General features: G+C 50.2%; 1 protein-coding gene across 1 annotated transcript in view; it reads right to left on the bottom strand.

Moving 5' to 3' along the window:
- The window catches only part of LOC115128009 (integrin alpha-10-like), a 58,821-nt gene that overhangs the window by 10,713 nt on the left and 25,612 nt on the right, over positions 1-22,496 (bottom strand). Inside the window, exons 8-21 of the mRNA XM_065007222.1 lie at positions 20,281-20,431; positions 9,971-10,136; positions 5,735-5,808; positions 5,463-5,607; positions 4,739-4,887; positions 4,414-4,557; positions 3,967-4,173; positions 2,729-2,859; positions 2,421-2,587; positions 2,077-2,219; positions 1,602-1,712; positions 1,381-1,466; positions 1,014-1,155; positions 748-840 (exon numbers count right to left, since the gene is read on the bottom strand). Of these exons, the coding sequence (XP_064863294.1) occupies positions 748-840; positions 1,014-1,155; positions 1,381-1,466; positions 1,602-1,712; positions 2,077-2,219; positions 2,421-2,587; positions 2,729-2,859; positions 3,967-4,173; positions 4,414-4,557; positions 4,739-4,887; positions 5,463-5,607; positions 5,735-5,808; positions 9,971-10,136; positions 20,281-20,431 (1,909 nt within the window). The remainder of the gene's footprint in view (positions 1-747; positions 841-1,013; positions 1,156-1,380; positions 1,467-1,601; positions 1,713-2,076; positions 2,220-2,420; positions 2,588-2,728; positions 2,860-3,966; positions 4,174-4,413; positions 4,558-4,738; positions 4,888-5,462; positions 5,608-5,734; positions 5,809-9,970; positions 10,137-20,280; positions 20,432-22,496) is intronic.

Below are 22,496 nucleotides of genomic sequence, written 5' to 3'. Positions count from 1 at the left end.
CCAGTGGCCATCGAAGGTGAGTATTTCCCCACTGTAGTCAATTACAATGTCGAACTGCAATCAAGTCAAGACCGTGGTGAGGACGGCAAGCACACACATGAGCTTCCCTGAGACGGTTTCTAACAGTTTGTGTAGAAAATCTTCAGTTGTGCAAACCCACAGTTTCATCAGCTGTCTGGGTGGCTGGTCTCAGACGATCCCGCTGGTGAAGAGGCCGGATGTGGAGCTGGTGTGGTTACACGTGGTCTGCGATTGTGAGGCCGGTTGGACATACTGCCAAATTCTCTAAAACGACGTTGGAGGCAGCTTATGGTAGAGAAATGAACATTCAATTCTTTGGTAACAGCACTGGTGACATTCCTGCAGTCATCATGCCAACGCTCCCTCAAAACCTGAGACATCTGTGGCATTGTGTTGTTTGACAAAACTGCACATTTTAGAGTGGCCTTTTATTGTCCCCAGCACAAGGTGCACTAGTGTAATGATCATGCCGTTTAATCAGCTTCTTGATATGCCACACCAGGTGGCAGGTGTCAGGTGTCAGGTGGATGGATTATCTTGGCAAAGGAGAAATGCTCACTAACAGGGATGTAAACAAATTTGTGCACAACATTTGAGAAAAATAAGATTTTTGTGCGTATGGAACATTTCTGGGATCTTTTATTTCAGCTCATGAAACATGGGACCAACACTTTACATGTTGTGTTTATATTTCTGTTCATTGTATTTGATGCCAGACAGACAGACCTTGGAGTGGGAGCGGAACACAGGATAGCTGACATTACAGGAATGACTGTTGGAACTGAGAGATGTACACTCAATTTTGAACTGGGTATCCTCCTAGAGAGAGTGAAGGAGAGAGAGAGAAAGATAGGGATGGAGACATCGAAAGGGAGGGAGGAAGAGAGAGAAGGGGGAGGAGACAGAATAAAATTGTCAGGTCCATGTTGTAAATCTGTGTCTGTGTGGTGTGTGTGTGTCTGTGTGGTGTGTGGTGTGTGTGTGTCTCGTACCCGTATACTGAGACTAGAGAAGTGGAGGTTGCGTGAGTAGTGCAGTGTCAGGCTGGTGTTGTAGGCGTTCTCCAGTCTGTTCTGCAGCTGGACTTCTACAGCCAGACGTCTGCGAGGGCTACGGATCACATAGGGCTGCTGTCTGCAGAGAGGAGTTACATTCAGACATTCATACAACTATTACACAACAACTACAAACATGAATACGTGAATACAACAAGAACGCTTGACTTAGTAATTGTTTGGCTGATTGAGTGTTGACTGGACACAAAAAAGAGAGGAACATTTTTGATCAGGTGTGTGTGTGTCTATACGTGTGTGTCCATGCATGTGTGTGTGCACATGTGTTCGTGTGTGTGAGATGTACCTTGTCCCAGAGATGTCCATATGAGCCTGCAGCACCAGATCAGTGACACACACATCATCCTCACCACAGTCTTTGAAGAACGCAATCTGGAGACATCAAGGTACAGTATTTGAAATGGAGGTGCCAGAGTAATACTGTAGATAACGTACAGTAACAGTACATTACATCATACAATTTGTCCAGGATGCTACGAGCACCCCAAACACACCCCACACACTGACCGATCTCTTGAAGGTGGTGGGCCAGCCTTCGTCCAGCACTGGGCCGCTCTCTGTGTCGTTGATCTTAAAGCGCAGGGAGAAGCTGATTGGACGGATGTAGTCTGCTGTGTCCTATCACAGACGGAGACAAAGGGTAAGAGGTAAATATCATGTTTCAGCATGTAGATTGTGTGTGTCGGTCGGGGTGAAGAATGTGTGTTTTGGCATTGTGTGTGACATATGGAAGGGCAGGTTGTGGCAGTAGCGTGTACATGTTGGTTGTGTGTTTGTGTCAGGGCATGTGTGTATGTTAGTGTGTGTGTGTGTGTGTGTGTGTGTGTATGCCATTTAGCAGTATCCAAAGCGGCTTACAGTGCATACTTAAAAAAAAAAAGTATGTATGGTCGCTGTTTGGTCCTAGGAATTGAACCCACTATCCTGGTGTTGCAAGTACCATGCTCTACCAGCTGAGCTCTGGTTTGTGTGTCATACTCACAAACACATGGAAGGGCAGGTTGTGGCAGACGGTCTGTCCTGTGTGAACTCTGACCCCCAGCTGTGTCTGTCTCTGGTTGCTGTCGTCAAACAACGCCCTCGCTGTCAACTTTCTCTCATCCAACATGGCCACCACCGACAGCTCTGAGGAGGAGGGAGAAGGGGATGTTAGTGTTGATAACAAATCTATCAAATCTAACAGGCGGACTCCCTCCCTCCTCTCTCCTTCCCCCTCCCTCCACCTTACTCTCTCCAGTCCTTGCCCCTCCCTCTCTCCCCTCCCTCTCCCTCCCCCTTACTCTCTCCAGTCCCTGCCCCTCCCTCTCTCTCCTCCCTCTCCCTTACCGAAGCTGCTGCTGTGAGTTCCAGGGGAACGGGACAGAGCCAGGAAGCAGGCTGTAGCGTTGAGACAGGCAGACTCCCTCCCTCCTCTCTGACACGTCTTCTGGATGACGTTGATGGAGTGGGGCTGGAAGGACAGACTCATGTTGATCTGGACTATACTACGAGAACTGGAGAGAAGGGAGGGAGAATTGATCATTCAATGATGACGATCATCATCACATTTAAAAAAATACTCCACAGCCAAGTCTGACAATTTATCCCTCCCCTCCTCTTCATTCCTCCACCTCCCCTCATCCCTCCTTTCTTACCTGAGTAGTACAGCACTGCCCTGGGCCCCCACAGCCAGGTCTAACAGACCATCTCCATCCAGGTCTAATCTGGCACTCACACTACGCCCAAAATACTGCAGAGAGGGGGACAGGGACGACCCTGCGATACGCTACAAGGAGAAGGAGAGGTGAGCAAGGAGGTGGAGAGATGAGGGTAGAGAAGTGGTGGAGAGAGACATAGAACGAGGTCAATTGAAATACTATAGCTAAGAATGATATCACTTTAAAAACAAATCTTCACTTTTCTTTTCACAGAGATGGACTCCACCTATACTTCTGGTGACACTTCTTTCTTTACCTGTTTGTAGTTGTGGATGATGTGTATGTCTACCTGTTTGTAGTTGTGGATGATGTGTATGTCTACCTGTTTGTAGTTGTGGATGATGTGTATGTCTACCTGTTTGTAGTTGTGGATGATGTGTATGTCTACCTGTTTGTAGTTGTGGATGATGTGTATGTCTACCTGTTTGTAGTTGTGGATGATGTGTATGTCTACCTGTTTGTAGTTGTGGATGATGTGTATATCTACCTGTTTGTAGTTGTGGATGATGTGTATGTCTACCTGTTTGTAGTTGTGGATGATGTGTATATCTACCTGTTTGTAGTTGTGGATGATGTGTATGTCTACCTGTTTGTAGTTGTGGATGATGTGTATGTCTACCTGTTTTGTGGATGATGTGTATGTCTACCTGTTTGTAGTTGTGGATGATGTGTATGTCTACCTGTTTGTAGTTGTGGATGATGTGTATGTCTACCTGTTTGTAGTTGTGGATGATGTGTATGTCTACCTGTTTGTAGTTGTGGATGATGTGTATGTCTACCTGTTTGTGGTTGTGGATGATGTGTATGTCTACCTGTTTGTAGGTGTGGATGATGTGTATGTCTACCTGTTTGTAGTTGTGGATGATGTGTATGTCTACCTGTTTGTAGTTGTGGATGATGTGTATGTCTACCTGTTTGTAGTTGTGGATGATGTGTATGTCTACCTGTTTGTAGTTGTGGATGATGTGTATGTCTACCTGTTTGTAGTTGTGGATGATGTGTATATCTACCTGTTTGTAGTTGTGGATGATGTGTATGTCTACCTGTTTGTAGTTGTGGATGATGTGTATGTCTACCTGTTTGTAGTTGTGGATGATGTGTATGTCTACCTGTTTGTAGTTGTGGATGATGTGTATGTCTACCTATTTGTAGTTGTGGATGATGTGTATGTCTACCTGTTTGTAGTTGTGGATGATGTGTATGCCCTGGCCGTGGTAGACGTATATGGCCCCATTGTGTCCGTCCTCTAGGGGTGCCCCCACCAGCAGGTCAGTGTACCCGTCATGGTTGAGGTCTGGGGCGGAGGCCAGGGCGTAGCCAAACCTAGCATCCTGGAACCTATCCTCTGCCTTCAGAGTACCGTTAGACACAAACACCTCCTCCTGAGAGAGAGAGAGAGAGAGAGAGAGAGAGAGAGAGAGAGAGAGAGAGAGAGAGAGAGAGAGAGATAGAGAGAGAGAGAGAGAGAGAGAGAGAGAGAGAGAGTCAGCAGCTCCCAGCCATTCCTTTTCTTATCCGCTAATATCCTCAACCCCTTTACCCTCCCTTAACTCTATCTCCCCCTTCACCCATCTCTCACTGACACCAGCTCAGTCCTTCCCCACTACTCCCCCCTGTCTCACCCCACTGAGGGAGTAGATGTAGACTCTGCCTGCCTCCTTGTTGCCAGGGCCCAGGTACATGGGTGCTGCCACCAGCAGAACATCAGTAATGCCATCCTGGTCCACGTCCAACCCACACACCTCACTGCCATAGTACGACCCAATCTACAGACAGAGAGAGAGAGAGACAGAGAGAGAAAGAGAGACAGAGACAGAGAGAGAGAGACAGATAGAGAGAGAGAGAGGTATGGTGGTGGTGAGGAGAAGGGGTGTGGGGGGTTGGGGTGAGTGAGAGTTTGATTGATAGATACATCCCATGAGGTATATACACACACACACTAGCTACCTGTTCTCCATTGAGGGCCTTTGCAATGTTGACATCTCCATTGTCGCTCAGTTCAAACAGAATGACCTTTCCTTTGTGTTTGAACCTGGGAGCTCCAGCCACATACAGCCTCCTCCAGTCTCCCACTATCACTGACGACACTGTGTAGCCTAAACACACACACACACACACACACACACACACAAATACTTTAATTAGATCCACAAATTACATCATCTTTGCATAGGATTCAAATATCTCACAGGTCATACAGATGCCTGGAGACACATTAGGTATGGAAACAAAAATGTAAATCAGTGATACATTTAGTAGTATTATGTGTAAAACATTGATACGTTTAGTAGTATTATGTGTAAAACAGTGATACATTTAGTAGTATTATGTGTAAACAGTGATAAGTTGAGTAGTATTATGTGTAAAACAGTGATAAGTTGAGTAGTATTATGTGTAAACAGTGATAAGTTGAGTAGTATTATGTGTAAAACAGTGATAAGTTGAGTAGTATTATGTGTAAAACAGTGATAAGTTTAGTAGTATTATGTGTAAAACAGTGATAAGTTTAGTAGTATTATGTGTAAAACAGTGATAAGTTTAGTAGTATTATGTGTAAAACAGTGATAAGTTTAGTAGTATTATGTGTAAAACAGTGATAAGTTTAGTAGTATAATGTGTAAAACGGTGTAATGTAAAGTGTACATAGTGTAACGTAAGTAAGTTAAGTCACCCAGATAGGCAGCATGGTTCTTGAGCTCCTGGGGGAACTCTGACTCAAAGGCCTCTCTGGTGGGCATGATGCGGCCCTTAGTGCCCTCCTTCAGCACCCCTCCGTCCCAGTCATACGCCCCCACCATCCCAAACAGGATGCCATCCTGAAACACACGCATGGGAGAGGGGGGATAAACATACAGTACAATGACAGATCAGAAATTCAAGACAATGACATGACGCGCGCGCTCACATGCTTGCACACTACACACACACACATGGTGGACTCACATCGAGAACGTGTGTGGAGAAGCCAATCTGGGACATCTCAAACTTGAAGGAGCTCTCGTTGTACCCCAGCGTCCCTGTGACGAAACAGAAACATCAAAACAACGTTTAACAAACCTTTCTAGCACATTTTCTGTAGTATCCAACACAAAAATCTAGTTGAGCAGTTCTCTTTGTCTCCAAGCTATTATTTCGTGTCATGTCATTCAAAAATTATTTTATTAAAGTCTTGAGTCTCACCCTCTCATGTTTCTGTGCCCAACCACATATCTGTGTGGCGTGGGGGTTCAGTGACTGAGTGAGGGTCTAATGGGACCTCTGCTGAGGTGAAAGCGGAACAGGTTTACCCTAACCCTAACTCTCAGAGGAAGTTTAGTTGAATGTTTGGTTAATGTTTGTTCTGCCAGTGCCAGGTGGCTGACACATGAATACCGTGATGGGACTAAACGTGGCATCCTGTGCTGCCCACTCTGACACATGAATACCGTGATGGGACTAAACGTGGCATCCTGTGCTGCCCACTCTGACACATGAATACCGTGATAGGACTAAACGTGGCATCCTGTGCTGCCCACTCTGACACATGAATACCGTGATGGGACTAAACATGGCATCCTGTGCTGCCCACTCTGACACCTGAATACCGTGATGGGACTAAACATGGCATCCTGTGCTGCCCACTCTGACACATGAATACCCTGATGGGACTAAACGTGGCATCCTGTGCTGCCCACTCTGACACCTGAATACCGTGATGGGACTAAACGTGGCATCCTGTGCTGCCCACTCTGACACCTGAATACCGTGATGGGACTAAACGTGGCATCCTGTGCTGCCCACTCTGACACATGAATACCGTGATGGGACTAAACGTGGCATCCTGTGCTGCCCACTCTTACACATGAATACCGTGATGGGACTAAACGTGGCATCCTGTGCTGCCCACTCTGACACCTGAATACCGTGATGGGACTAAACGTGGCATCCTGTGCTGCCCACTCTGACACCTGAATACCGTGATGGGACTAAACGTGGCATCCTGTGCTGCCCACTCTGACACATGAATACCGTGATGGGACTAAACGTGGCATCCTGTGCTGCCCACTCTGACACATGAATACCGTGATGGGACTAAACGTGGCATCCTGTGCTGCCCACTCTGACACATGAATACCGTGATGGGACTAAACGTGGCATCCTGTGCTGCCCACTCTGACACATGAATACCGTGATGGGACTAAACGTGGCATCCTGTGCTGCCCACTCTGACACATGAATACCGTGATGGGACTAAACGTGGCATCCTGTGCTGCCCACTCTGACACATGAATACCGTGATGGGACTAAACGTGGCATCCTGTGCTGCCCACTCTGAAATACTGCCCACTCACATGAATACCGTGATGGGACTAAACGTGGCATCCTGTGCTGCCCACTCTGACACCTGAATACCGTGATGGGACTAAACGTGGCATCCTGTGCTGCCCACTCTGACACATGAATACCGTGATGGGACTAAACGTGGCATCCTGTGCTGCCCACTCTGACACATGAATACCGTGATGGGACTAAACGTGGCATCCTGTGCTGCCCACTCTGACACCTGAATACCGTGATGGGACTAAACGTGGCATCCTGTGCTGCCCACTCTGACACCTGAATACCGTGATGGGACTAAACGTGGCATCCTGTGCTGCCCACTCTGACACCTGAATACCGTGATGGGACTAAACGTGGCATCCTGTGCTGCCCACTCTGACACATGAATACCGTGATGGGACTAAACGTGGCATCCTGTGCTGCCCACTCTGACACATGAATACCGTGATGGGACTAAACGTGGCATCCTGTGCTGCCCACTCTGACACATGAATACCGTGATGGGATACCGTGATGGGACTAACGTGGCATCCTGTGCTGCTGACACACGTGATGGGACTAAACGTGGCATCCTGTGCTGCCCACTCTGACACATGAATACCGTGATGGGACTAAACGTGGCATCCTGTGCTGCCCACTCTGACACATGAATACCGTGATGGGACTAAACGTGGCATCCTGTGCTGCCCACTCTGACACCTGAATACCGTGATGGGACTAAACGTGGCATCCTGTGCTGCCCACTCTGACACCTGAATACCGTGATGGGACTAAACGTGGCATCCTGTGCTGCCCACTCTGACACCTGAATACCGTGATGGGACTAAACGTGGCATCCTGTGCTGCCCACTCTGACACATGAATACCGTGATGGGACTAAACGTGGCATCCTGTGCTGCCCACTCTGACACATGAATACCGTGATGGGACTAAACGTGGCATCCTGTGCTGCCCACTCTGACACATGAATACCGTGATGGGACTAAACGTGGCATCCTGTGCTGCCCACTCTGACACATGAATACCGTGATGGGACTAAACGTGGCATCCTGTGCTGCCCACTCTGACACATGAATACCGTGACGGGACTAAACGTGGCATCCTGTGCTGCCCACTCTGACACATGAATACCGTGACGAGACTAAACATGGCATCCTGTGCTGCCCACTCTGACACCTGAATACCGTGACGGGACTAAACGTGGCATCCTGTGCTGCCCACTCTGACACATGAATACCGTGACGGGACTAAACGTGGCATCCTGTGCTGCCCACTCTGACACATGAATACCGTGACGGGACTAAACGTGGCATCCTGTGCTGCCCACTCTGACACCTGAATACCGTGACGGGACTAAACGTGGCATCCTGTGCTGCCCACTCTGACACCTGAATACCGTGATGGGACTAAACGTGGCATCCTGTGCTGCCCACTCTGACACCTGAATACCGTGATGGGACTAAACGTGGCATCCTGTGCTGCCCACTCTGACACCTGAATACCGTGATGGGACTAAACGTGGCATCCTGTGCTGCCCACTCTGACACATGAATAACGTGGCATCCTGACACCTGAATACCGTGATGGGACTGATCCCCTGTGGGACTAAACGTGGCATCCTGTGCTGCCCACTCTGACACATGAATACGGTGATGGGACTAAACGTGGCATCCTGTGCTGCCCACTCTGACACATGAATACCGTGATGGGACTAAACGTGGCATCCTGTGCTGCCCACTCTGACACATGAATACGGTGATGGGACATGAAACGTGGCATCCTGTGCTGCCCACTCTGACACATGAATACCGTGATGGGACTAAACGTGGCATCCTGTGCTGCCCACTCTGACACATGAATACCGTGATGGGACTAAACGTGGCATCCTGTGCTGCCCACTCTGACACATGAATACCGTGATGGGACTAAACGTGGCATCCTGTGCTGCCCACTCTGACACATGAATACCGTGTTGGGACTAAACGTGGCATCCTGTGCTGCCCACTCTGACACCTGAATACCGTGATGGGACTAAACGTGGCATCCTGTGCTGCCCACTCTGACACCTGAATACCGTGATGGGACTAAACGTGGCATCCTGTGCTGCCCACTCTGACACATGAATACCGTGATGGGACTAAACGTGGCATCCTGTGCTGCCCACTCTGACACATGAATACCGTGATGGGACTAAACGTGGCATCCTGTGCTGCCCACTCTGACACATGAATACCGTGATGGGACTAAACGTGACATCCTGTGCTGCCCACTCTGACACATGAATACTCACTCTCAATTCAAATACTGTTCTTTTACTTCTATCCCCCTATCACCTTTACTCCATACATTCCCTCCCTTCCTTCCCCTCCCCAATCTGCCACTATCTAGATGCCACAGGTTAGTGCCCTCTCTCTCCCTATTCACTCAAGACCCCAGCTGGTATACAGAATCTACCTCCCTCATCCTCCTCTCATATCCTCCACTCCCTTCCTCCCTCGCTCCCTACAGACTTCAGGGTGGCATAATTTCTCAGTCTTCCTCTCTTGTTCCTGTAAGTGTTGTGATAGCTGCTCGCGCCCTTCTTTCCTTTTCAAGGTAGTGTCATCTATCCATCCCTTCCTCTTTCATTCCGTCTGGGATTAAATGTGGCACCATTCCCCCCTTTTTGCCTCTTTCTCAATTGAAAGAGAGTAACATCCCTCTCTCTTCTAACTTTCTCCCTGGCTAAATAAGAAAGCAGTCCCTCCCTGTCTCCAGAACACAGACACCCTTTACCCTCCTTTCTCTTTCCAGCACTTTCACCTCCCTCCCTCCTCTCCTCCCTCTCCCTCCCCCTTCCTCTTCCTCTCTCCGTCTCACCCTCTAGAGTGAAGATGCGGTCTCCTAGTGCATCTACGATGTCGTTGAGCGCCGCCTCGTCAGTCACGTTGAAGAAGTATTTGTCGTCAGGGTCGCTGGCAATGTACTTGATCTCACTGATAAACGTCTCTGGGTCCTGTTGCCTGCGGATGTAGTGACCCAATACCTGGAGGGAGAGAGAAAGGGATGAGGAAAGAGAGGGGGAGAGATAAAGGGGGAGGGAGAGAGAAAGGGATGAGAAAAGAGAGGGGGAAGAGATAGAGAGAGAAAGGGATGAGGAAAGAGAGGGGTGAGAGATAAAGGGGGAGGGAGAGAGAAAGGGATGAGAAAAGAGAGGGGGAGAGAGAAAGGGATGAGAAAAGAGAGGGGGAGAGAGAGAGGAAGAAAGAGGGGGAACAGAGAAAGGGATGAGGAAAGAGAGGGGGGAGAGATAAAGGGGGAGGGAGAGAGAGAGAAAGGGGTTAAAGTGAAGGGTAGAAAAACAAAAGGGAGAGAAAGAAGGGGTTAAATGTAAGGGACAGAAAAAGTGAAAGGTAGAGCGAGAGATAACATTAACAGACATATTCTCTACGTCTTCCGCCAATAACTCCTCCATGTTTCACAGGGACAGAGAACATTTATATAGAGGGAGAGATATTACTGAGTCAGGACAATCTGAGAGGACAGAGAGAGAGCTGCCAACACCAACCCCGTACAGTACAGTAGAGGACATAACCTGAATCAAGGACAACCACAGAGAGACAGCCAGATGTGCAGAGTATAAGCCCTTAAAAGAGAAAAAACAGATACTGTCCGTAGGGTTCTAACTAAGGGGGTGTCTAAAAACAGATACTGTCCGTAGGGTTCTAACTAAGGGGGTGTCTAAAAACAGATACTGTCCGTAGGGTTCTAACTAAGGGGGTGTCTAAAAACAGATACTGTCCGTAGGGTTCTAACTAAGGGGGTGTCTAAAAACAGATACTGTCCATAGGGTTCTAACTAAGGGGGTGTCTAAAAACAGGGTGTCTAAAAACAGATACTGTCCGTAGGGTTCTAACTAAGGGGGTGTCTAAAAACAGATACTGTCCGTAGGGTTCTAACTAAGGGGGTGTCTAAAAACAGATACTGTCCGTAGGGTTCTAACTAAGGGGGTGTCTAAAAACAGATACTGTCCGTAGGGTTCTAACTAAGGGGGTGTCTAAAAACAGATAATGTACGTAGGGTTCTAACTAAGGGGGTATCTTAAAACAGATACCGTCCATAGGGTTCTAACTAAGGGGGTATCTTAAAACAGATACCGTCCATAGGGTTCTAACTAAGGGGGTGTCTAAAAACAGATACCGTCCATAGGGTTCTAACTAAGGGGGTATCTTAAAACAGATACCGTCCATAGGGTTCTAACTAAGGGGGTGTCTAAAAACAGATACTGTCCGTAGGGTTCTAACTAAGGGGGTGTCTAAAAACAGATACTGTCCGTAGGGTTCTAACTAAGGGGGTATCTTAAAACAGATACCGTCCATAGGGTTCTAACTAAGGGGTTGTCTAAAAATGGAGTCAGCCAAAATGTTGCAAACCGTGAAATGAAAGAATTGTTCCAGACAGGGGGAGAAAGATGACTGGTGTGGTGGGGCTCTCTAGTGTGAGGAGGCTATAGTAACAGCTACAGTTACTAGTCTATAATACAGAGTAGCCTAAACACTGCAGTAAGGAGCACATTCCTCCCCAGAAACCCAATCCCAACAATCCTTCCCTGTCACTCTGGCTGCCATCTTAAATAAGGAAATTCTCTGTATTCAAAGGGGACGGAGGGAAGGAGGGAGGGATGGATGGAGGGAGGGAGAGCGGGATGGAGGAAGGGAGGGATGGAGGGAGATATAGAGGAAGGGAGGGAGGGAGGGATGAAGGGAGGGACGAAGGGTGGGATGGAGGGAGGGATGGATGAAGGAAGGGAGGGAGGGAGAAAGGGAAGGATGAAGGGAGGGATGGAGGGATGAAGGGAGGGAGAGAGGAAAGGAGGGATGGAGGGATGGATGAAGGGAGGGAGAGAGGGAAGGGAGGGAGTGAGAGAGAAAGAGAGAGAGAGAGGGAGGGAGGGAGGGATGGATGGATGAAGGGAAGGAAGTAAGGAAGTAAGGAAGGAAGGAAGGAAGGAAGGAAGGAAGGAAGGAAGGAAGGAAGGAAGGAAGGAAGGAAGGAAGGAAGGAAGGAAGGAAGGAAGGAAGGAAGGAAGGAAGGAAGGAAGGAAGGGATGGAAGAGATGGAGGGAGGGAGGTTTTAATGTGAAGGAATCCTACACTATAAATGTATACATGGAGATCTTATAGAAGCAGAGAAATTCCGTTGGTCTTGCCAGCTGCTGCTGGTTTGTCCTCAGAGTCATGAACGGAGAGAGAAGACAGAAATACAGACAGCTTGTAGCTTGTTAAGTATTCAAAACATACAGTGAAGTTATAGCTACTGCAAATGTATATGCACATGTATACACACAGTTGCACTTGCACAGGCACATGCACACAAACAAACTGGCAAACAGACAAACACACCCCCTTTGACCCCTCTCCTTGTTGACTGTAAATTCTGTGTGAGTCGGCAGGCAGGCAGGCTGATGTATAAACCACGACTCAGGCTGTTATTTTAGAGAGCTTGTTGCTCTGCTCTCCCCAAAGGGATGTTTTCTGTCCTACACACACTGGCAGCAGGACAGAGAGCAACAACATCAAAACATTGTAGCCGTCACAGTGAAACCACGTTTCAGCATCAAGACCCTGGAGATTCTCTCTCTCTCTCTCTCTCTCTCTCTCTCTCTCACTCTAATTTAATCTAAGGGGTTTTATTGGTGTGTGAAACATATGTTTACAGGGAAAATAAATAAACATAGATATAGGTTGTATTTACAATGGTTTTTGTTCTTCACTGGTTGCCTTTCTCTTGTGGCAACAGGTCACAAATCTTGCTACTGTGATGGTACACTGTGGTATTTCACCAAACATATATGGGAGTTTGTCTAAATGCTATGCTCACTGTGTCTGGACATAGTCAAAGCTTTCCTTAAGTTTGGGTCAGTCACAGTGGTCAGGTATTCTGCCGCTGTGTACTCTCTGTTTAGGGCCAAATAGCATTCTAGTTTGCTCTGTTTTTTTGTTAGTTCTTTCCAATGTGTCAAGTAATTATCTTTTTGTTTTCTCATGATTTGCTTGGGTCTAATTGTGTTGCTGTCCTGGGGCTCTGTGGGGTGTGTTTGTGCACAGAGCCCCAGGACCAACTTGCTTAGGGGACTCTTCTCCAGGTTCATCTCTCTGTAGGTGATGGCTTTGTTATGGAAGGTTTGGGAATCGCTTCCTTTTAGGTGGTTGTAGAATTTAACGGCTCTTTTCTGGATTTGGATCATTAGTGGGTATCGGCCTAATTCTGCTCTGCATGCATTGTTTGGTGTTCTACATTGTACACGGAGGATATTTTTGCAGAATTCTGCATGCAGAGTCTCAATTTGGTGTTTGTCCCATTTTGTGAAGTCTTGGTTGGTGAGCGGACCTCAGACCTCACAACCATAAAGGGAAATGGGCTCTATGACTGATTCAAGTATTTTTAGCCAAATCCTAATTGGTATGTTGAAATTTATGTTCCTTTTGATGGCATAGAATGCCCTTCTTGCCTTGTCTCTCAGATCGTTCACAGCTTTGTGGAAGTTACCTGTGGTGCTGATGTTTAGGCTAAGGTATGTATCGTGTTTTGTGTGCTCTAGGGCAACCGTGTCTAGATAGAATTTGTATTTGTGGTCCTGGTGACTGGACCTTTTTTGGAACACCATTATTTTGGTCTTACTGAGATTTCTCTCTCTCTTCTCTTTCTCTTGTCTCTCTCTCTCTCTCTCCGTCCACCGTCTCTCTCTCTCTCTCTCAGTCCACCCGTCTCTCTCTCTCTCTCTCTCTCTCTCTCTCTCTCTCTCACTCTCAGTCCCCCCATCTCTCTCTCTCTCTCAGTCCCCCCGTCTCTCTCTCTCTCAGTCCCCCGTCTCTCTCTCTCTCTCTCTCTCTCAGTCCACCCGTCTCTCTCTCTCTCTCTCTCAGTCCAGTCCACCCGTCTCTCTCTCTCTCTCTCTCTCTCTGTCCCCCTGTCTCTCTCTCTCTCTCTCAGTCCCCGTCTCTCTCTCTCTCAGTCCCCTGTCTCTCTCTCTCTCTCTCTCAGTCCCCCGTCTCTCTCTCTCTCTCAGTCCCCCATCTCTATCTCTCTCTCTCTCAGTCGCCCGTCTCTCTCTCTCTCTCTCTCTCTCTCAGTCCCCCCGTCTCTCTCTCTCTCTCTCTCAGTCCTCTCTCTCTCTCAGTCCCCTGTCTCTCTCTCTCTCAGTCCCCCTGTCTCTCTCTCTCTCTCTCAGTCCCCCATCTCTCTCTCTCTCTCTCTCAGTCCCCCGTCTCTCTCTCTCTCTCAGTCCCCCGTCTCTCTCTCTCTCTCAGTCCCCCTGTCTCTCTCTCTCTCAGTCCCCCTCTCTCTCTCTCTCTCAGTCCACCCGTCTCTCTCTCTCTCTCTCTCTCTCTCAGTCCACCCGTCTCTCTCTCTCTCTCAGTCCCCCCGTCTCTCTCTCTCTCAGTCCCCCCTCTCTCTCTCTCTCTCTCAGTCCCCTGTCTCTCTCTCTCTCAGTCCCCTCTCTCTCAGTCCACCCGTCTCTCTCTCTCTCTCTCAGTCCCCCCGTCTCTCTCTCACTCTCAGTCCCCCTCTCTCTCTCTCTCTCTCTCTCTCTCTCAGTCCACCCGTCTCTCTCTCTCTCTCTCTCTCAGTCCACCCGTCTCTCTCTCTCTCAGTCCCCCTGTCTCTCTCTCTCTCTCTCAGTCCCCCTGTCTCTCTCTCTCTCAGTCCCCCTGTCTCTATCTCTCTCTCTCTCAGTCCCCCGTCTCTCTCTCTCTCTCCCTCTCTCTCTCGCAGTCCCCCGTCTCTCTCTCTCTCTCTCTCTCTCTCTCTCTCAGTCCCCCCGACTCTCTCTCTCTCTCTCTCTCAGTCCCCCCTGTCTCTCTCTCTCTCAGTCCCCCTGTCTCTCTCTCTCTCTCTCAGTACCCCCGTCTCTCTCTCTCAGTCCCCCTGTCTCTCTCTCAGTCCCCCTGTCTCTCTCTCTCTCTCAGTCCCCCCTCTCTCTCTCTCTCAGTCCACCCGTCTCTCTCTCTCTCTCTCTCAGTCCACCCGTCTCTCTCTCTCTCAGTCCCCCTGTCTCTCTCTCTCTCTCTCTCTCAGTCCCCCTGTCTCTCTCTCTCTCAGTCCCCCTGTCTCTATCTCTCTCTCTCTCTCTCTCAGTCCCCCGTCTCTCTTTCTCTCGCTCAGTCCCCCTGTCTCTCTCTCTCTCTCTCTCTCTCAGTCCCCCGTCTCTCTTTCTCTCGCTCAGTCCCCCTGTCACTCTCTCTCTCTCTGTCCCCCGTCTCTCTCTCTCTCTCTCTCTCAGTCCCCCCGTCTCTCTGACAGTGGTTCTGCAGGTCACAGTGTATATTTTGTGGTTCCTCTGGTGACTGTGGCTCTGCAGGTCCCAGTGTTTATATTGTGGTTCCTCTGGTGACAGGGCTCTCTCTCACTCTAAGTCCCCCGTATCTCTCTCTCTCTCTCAGTCCCCCCCTCTCTCTCTCTCTCTCTCTCTCTCTCTCTCTCTCTCAGTCCACCCGTCTCTCTCTCTCTCTCAGTCCACCCGTCTCTCTCTCTCTCTCAGTCCACCCGTCTCTCTCTCTCTCTCTCTCTCTCTCTCTCTCTGTCCCCCCGTCTCTCTCTCTCTCAGTCCCCCTGTCTCTCTCTCTCTCAGTCCCCCCTGTCTCTCTCTCTCTCAGTCCCCCCGTCTCTCTCGCTCTCAGACCCCTGTCTCTCTCTCTCTCAGTCCACCCGTCTCTCTCTCTCTCTCTCTCTCTCTCAGTCCCCCTGTCTCTCTCTCTCTGTCCACCCGTCTCTCTCTCTCTCAGTCCACCCGTCTCTCTCTCAGTCCCGCCGTCTCTCTCTCTGTCCCCTGTCTCTCTCTCTGTCCCCCCCGTCTCTCTCGCTCTCTCTCTCAGTCCCCCGTCTCTCTCTCTCTCTCCCTCTCTCTGTCCCCCGTCTCTCTCGCTCTCTCTCTCAGTCCCCCGTCTCTCTCTCTCTCTCCTCTCTCTCTGTCCCCGTCTCTCTCTCTCTCGCTCTCTCAGTCCCCCTGTCTCTCTCTCTCTCTCAGTCCCCCTGTCTCTCTCTCTCTCTCAGTCCCCCTGTCTCTCTCTCTCTCTCTCTCTCTCTCAGTCCCCTGTCTCTCTCTCTCTCTCTCTCTCAGTCCTCTCCCGTCTCTCTCTCTCTCAGTCCCCCATCTCTCTCTCCCTCTCTCTCTCTGTCCCCCCCCTCTCTCTCTCTCTCAGTCCACCCGTCTCTCTCTCTCTCTCTGTCCCCCCCGTCTCTCTCTCTCTCTCAGTCCCCCTGTCTCTCTCTCTCAGTCCCCCTGTCTCTCTCTCTCTCAGTCCCCCTGTCTCTCTCTCTCTCAGTCCCCCGTCTCTCTCTCTCTCTCTCTCTCTCTCTCAGTCCACCCGTCCTCTCTCTCTCTCTCAGTCCCCCGTCTCTCTCTCTCTCAGTCCCCCGTCTCTCTCTCTCTCAGTCCCCCCCGTCTCTCTCTCTCTCTCTCAGTCCCCCTGTCTCTCTCTCTCTCAGTCCACCCGTCTCTCTCTCAGTCCCCCCGTCTCTCTATCTCTCTCTCAGTCCCCCCGTCTCTCTCTCAGTCCCCCGTCTCTCTCTCTCTCAGTCCCCCGTCTCTCTCTCTCTCTCAGTCCCCCCGTCTCTCTCTCTCTCTCTCAGTCCCCCTGTCTCTCTCTCTCTCAGTCCCCTGTCTCTCTCTCTCTCAGTCCCCCCATCTCTCTCTCTCTGTCCTCCATTCTCTCTCTCTCTCTCTCTCTCAGTACCCCCGTCTCTCTCTCTCTCTCTCTCAGTCCCCCTGTCTCTCTCTCTCTCAGTCCCCCCTGTCTCTCTCTCTCTCTCAGTCCCCCCGTCTCTCTCTCTCTCAGTCCACCCGTCTCTCTCTCTCTCTCTCGCTCTCTCTCTCTCTCTCTCAGTCCCCCTGTCACTCTCTCTCTCTCTCTCTCAGTCCCCAGTCTCTCTTTCTCTCTCTCAGTCCCCCTGTCACTCTCTCTCTGTCCCCCCGTCTCTCTCTCTCTCTCTCTCAGTCCCCCCGTCTCTCTGACAGTGGTTCTGCAGGTCACAGTGTATATTTTGTGGTTCCTCTGGTGACTGTGGCTCTGCAGGTCCCAGTGTTTATATTGTGGTTCCTCTGGTGACAGGGCTCTCTCTCACTCTAAGTCCCCCCCGTATCTCTCTCTCTCTCTCAGTCCCCCCGTCTCTCTCTCTCTCTCTCTCAGTCCACCCGTCTCTCTCTCTCTCTCTCAGTCCACCCGTCTCTCTCTCTCTCTCTCTCTCTCTGTCCCCCCGTCTCTCTCTCTCTCAGTCCCCCTGTCTCTCTCTCTCTCAGTCCCCCTGTCTCTCTCTCTCTCAGTCCCCCCGTCTCTCTCGCTCTCTCTCTCAGTCCCCCTCTCTCTCTCTCTCTCTCTCTCTCTCTCAGTCCCCCTGTCTCTCTCTCTCAGTCCACCCTCTCTCTCTCTCTCTCTCTGTCCCCCGTCTCTCTCTCTCTCAGTCCCCCTGTCTCTGTCTCTCTCAGTCCCCCGTCTCTCTCTCTCTCTCTCAGTCCCCCCTCTCTCTCTCTCTCTCTGTCCCCCGTCTCTCTCTCTCAGTCCCCTGTCTCTCTCTCAGTCCCTGTCTCTCTCTCTCTCAGACCCCTGTCTCTCTCTCTCTCAGTCCACCCGTCTCTCTCTCTCTCTCTCTCTCTCAGTCCCCCTGTCTCTCTCTCTCTCAGTCCACCCGTCTCTCTCTCTCTCAGTCCACCCGTCTCTCTCTCAGTCCCGCCGTCTCTCTCTCTCAGTCCCCGTCTCTCTCTCTCTCAGTCCCCCTATCTCTCTCTCTCTCAGTCCCCCTGTCTCTCTCTCTCTCAGTCCCCCGTCTCTCTCTCTCAGTCCACCCGTCTCTCTCTCTCTCTCTCTCTCTCAGTCCCCCTGTCTCTCTCTCTCAGTCCACCCGTCTCTCTCTCTCTCAGTCCACCCGTCTCTCTCTCAGTCCCGCCCGTCTCTCTCTCTGTCCCCCTGTCTCTCTCTCTCTCTGTCCCCCCGTCTCTCTCTCGCTCTCTCTCTCAGTCCCCGTCTCTCTCTCTCTCTCTCTCAGTCCCCCGTCTCTCTCGCTCTCTCTCTCAGTCCCCCGTCTCTCTCTCTCTCTCTCCTCTCTCTCTGTCCCCCGTCTCTCTCTCTCTCGCTCTCTCAGTCCCCCTGTCTCTCTCTCTCTCAGTCCCCCTGTCTCTCTCTCTCTCTCTCAGTCCACCTGTCTCTCTCTCTTTTCTCTCTCTCTCTCTGTCCCCCTGTCTCTCTCTCTCTCTCTCTCAGTCCACCCATCTCTCTCTCTCTCAGTCCCCCATCTCTCTCTCTCTCTCTCCCTCTCTCTCTCTCAGTCCCCCCCGTCTCTCACTCTCTCTCTCAGTCCACCCGTCTCTCTCTCTCTCTCTGTCCCCCGTCTCTCTCTCTCTCTCAGTCCCCTGTCTCTCTCTCTCTCAGTCCCCCTGTCTCTCTCTCTCTCTCTCAGTCCCCCTGTCTCTCTCAGTCCCCCGTCTCTCTCTCTCTCTCTCTCTCTCTCAGTCCACCCGTCTCTCTCTCTCTCTCAGTCCCCCTGTCTCTCTCAGTCCCCCTCTCTCTCTCTCTCTCTCTCTCTCAGTCCACCCGTCTCTCTCTCTCTCTCAGTCCCCCGTCTCTCTCTCAGTCCCCCTCTCTCTCTCTCTCAGTCCCCCCGTCTCTCTCTCTCTCAGTCCCCCGTCTCTCTATCTCTCTCTCAGTCCCCCGTCTCTCTCTCTCAGTCCCGCCGTCTCTCCCTCTCAGTCCACCCCGTCTCTCTCTCTCTCTCTCTCTCTCTCTCTCTCTCTCTCTCTCTCTCTCTCTCAGTCCCCCTGTCTCTCTCTCTCTCAGTCCCCCTGTCTCTCTCTCTGGTTCCTCTGGTGACAGTGGCCCTGCAGGTCCCAGTGTTTATATTGTGGTTCCTCTGGTGACAGTGGCCCTGCAGGTCCCAGTGTTTATATTGTGGTTCCTCTGGTGACAGTGGCTCTGCAGGTCCCAGTGTTTATATTGTGGTTCCTCTGGTGACAGTGGCCCTGCAGGTCCCAGTGTTTATATTGTGGTTCCTCTGGTGACTGTGGCTCTGCAGGTCCCAGTGTTTATATTATGGTTCCTCTGGTGACAGTGGCCCTGCAGGTCCCAGTGTTTATATTGTGGTTCCTCTGGTGACAGTGGCTCTGCAGGTCCCAGTGTTTATATTGTGGTTCCTCTGGTGACAGTGGCCCTGCAGGTCCCAGTGTTTATATTGTGGTTCCTCTGGTGACAGTGGCTCTGCAGGTCCCAGTGTTTATATTGTGGTTCCTCTGGTGACAGTGGCTCTGCAGGTCCCAGTGTTTATATTGTGGTTCCTCTGGTGACAGTGGCCTTGCAGGTCCCAGTCTTTATATTGTGGTTCCTCTGGTGACAGTGGCTCTGCAGGTCCCAGTGTTTATATTGTGGTTCCTCTGGTGACAGTGGCTCTGCAGGTCCCAGTGTTTATATTGTGGTTCCTCTGGTGACAGTGGCCCTGCAGGTCCCAGTGTTTATATTGTGGTTCCTCTGGTGACAGTGGCCCTGCAGGTTCCAGTGTTTATATTGTGGTTCCTGTGGTGACTGTGGCTCTGCAGGTCCCAGTGTTTATATTGTGGTTCCTCTGGTGACAGTGGCCCTGCAGGTCCCAGTGTTTATATTGTGGGCTGGGGAAGAGTCTCCGACTACTCAGCCACTGGAGTCTGTTCCACTACACCACCAAAACCACATCACTCGAGACACTGATGGTGTGTGTGCATGTGTGTGTCTGTGTGTGTGTGTGTGTGTTAGGGGGGTGGGATGGGGCAGGAAGACATAGCTGTTGTTACCCACTGGGTTATTTTAAGGAGCCAGAGGGGTTCAGTTAGTGATTTGCTGGGGCTATTTTAAAAACCACAGGCATTATTTCAGGCCAGTTTGAGGCTGAATGGGCAGGATGGCTAGCTCTCACGTTATGCAGGGTATGTGAGGTGGTATGGTGGAGAAGCTGTTTCAATACAGCTATTTCAGGAGTGGGGTTGGTTGGTGAGACTGTCTGCCATATTGGTTAGTGAGTTTTGTGGTGTAGCAGGCATGCCGCATTCATGTGCTCTATGGAACAGTGTGTGTGTGTGTGCGTGCATGCATCTCTGTGTGTGCGTATGTGTGTGTGTGTGTGCGCGCGTGTGTGTGTATGTGTGTGTGTGTGTGTGTGTGTGTACTCACAGCGATGGCATATCTGGTGATGTTTCTCTTCTCACACTCCTCCAGAGCGTCCGGTAGCTCCTCCCCATCATGTGACTCTCCGTCCGTCACCACGATCATGACCTTGGTGGCCCCCTCCCTCGCCCCCCGCTCAGGGCTGAATGCCTCCGTACTGGACAAAGACAGATATAAAGAACTTTATTAGGTAAATATCACAGTGCTGTTGTCAGCATGTTAAAACAGCACATACTGGTTCAAGACCCAAACTGCTTACATGTACATTCTCTTTCCGTTGCCCTGAACCAAACCACAATAAAACACAAATATTGTTCTAGAGTTGGATCTGAAACATCATGGCCTGAAGTAGAGTATCTCATGACAAGCTGTAGACCACACTATTTGCCAAGAGAGTTTTCATTTTTTACTTGGCTGTTTATTTACCACCACAGACAGATGCTGGCACTAAGACCTCACTCAGTCAGCTGTATCAGGAAATAAGCAAACAGGAAACCGCTCACCCAGAGGCAGCGCTCCTAGTGGCCTGGGACTTTAATGCAGGGAAACTTAAATCAGTTTTACCTAATTTCTATCAGCATGTTAAATGCGCAACCAGAGGGGAAAAAAATCTAGATCATCTGTACTCCACACACAGAGACGCGTACAAAGCTCTCCCTCGCCCTCCATTTGATAAATCTGACCATAATTCTATCCTCCTGATTCCTGCTTACAAGCTAAAATTAAAGTAGGAAGCACCAGTGACTCAGTCTATAAAAAAGTGGTCAGATGAAGCAGATGCTGAACTACAGGACAGTTTTGCTAGCACAGACTGGAATATGTTATGGGATTGTTTCAATGGCCTTGAGGAGTAACGCCACATCAGTCACTGGCTTTATCAATAAGTGCATCGAGGACATCGTCCCCACAGTGACTGTACATACCCCAACCAGAAGCCATGGATTACAGACAACATTCTCACTGAGCGAAAGGGTAGAGCTGCCGCTTTCAAGGTGTGGGACTCTAACCCGGAAGGTTATAAGAAATCCTGCTATACCCTCAGACGAACCATCAAACAAGCAAAGTGCCAATACAGGACTAAGATTGAATCGTACTACACCGGCTCCGACGCTCGTCCGATGGGGCAGGGCTTGCAAACTATTACAGACTACAAAGGGAAGCACAGCCGCGAGCTGCCCAATGACACGAACCTACCAGACGAGCTAAATCACTTCTATGCTCGCTTCGAGGCAAGCAACACTGACGCATGCATGAGAGCATCAGCTGTTCCGGGCGACTGTGTGATCACGCTCTCCGTAGCCAACGGAGGTAAGACCTTTAAACAGGTCAACATTCACAAGGCCACTGGGCCAGACGGATTACCAGGAAGTGTGCATGTGCATGTGCTGACCAACTGGTAGGTGTCTCACTGACATTTTCAACATGTCCCTGATTGAGTCTGTAATACCAACATGTTTCAAGCAGACCACCATAGTCCCTGTGCCCAAGAGCACTAAGGTGACCTGCCTAAATGACTACAGACCCGTAGCACTCACGTCTGTAGCCATGAAGTGCTTTGAAAGGCTGGTAATGGCTCACATTAACCCAGAAACCCTAGACCCACTCCAATTTGCATACCGCTCAAACAGATCCACAGATGATGCAATCTCTATTGCTCTCCACCCTGCCCTTTCCCACCTGGACAAAAGGAACACCTCCATGAGAATACTATTAATTGACTACAGCTCAGTGTTCAAAACCATTGTGCCCTCAAAGCTCATCACTAAGCTAAGGACCCTGGGACTAAACACCTCCCTCTGCAACTGGATCCTGGACTTCCTGACGGGCCGCCCCCAGGTGGTGAGGGTAGGTAGCAACACTGGCGCCCATCAGGGGTGCGTGCTCAGTCCCCTCCTATACTCCCTGTTCACCCACGTCTGCAACTCCAACACCATCATTAAGTTTGCAGACGACACAACAGTGGTAGGCCTGATCACCGACAATGACGAGACAGCCTATAGGGAGGGGGTCAGAGACCTAGCCGGGTGGTGCCAGAATAACAACCTATCCCTCAACGTAATCAAGACAAAAGAGATGATTGTGGACTACAGGAAAAGGAGGACGAGCACGCCCCATTCTCATCGACGGGGCTGTAAATCAAAATCAAATCAAATTTGATTAGTCACATGCGCCAAATACAACAGGTGTAGACCTTACAGTAAAATGCTTATTTACGAGCCCCA

This window comes from Oncorhynchus nerka, linkage group LG3 (assembly GCF_034236695.1).
Source record: "Oncorhynchus nerka isolate Pitt River linkage group LG3, Oner_Uvic_2.0, whole genome shotgun sequence".
Lineage (NCBI taxonomy): Eukaryota > Metazoa > Chordata > Actinopteri > Salmoniformes > Salmonidae > Oncorhynchus > Oncorhynchus nerka.
The sequence above is the reverse complement of the archived record's forward strand: the minus strand, read 5'-3'. Positions and strand labels throughout refer to the sequence as shown.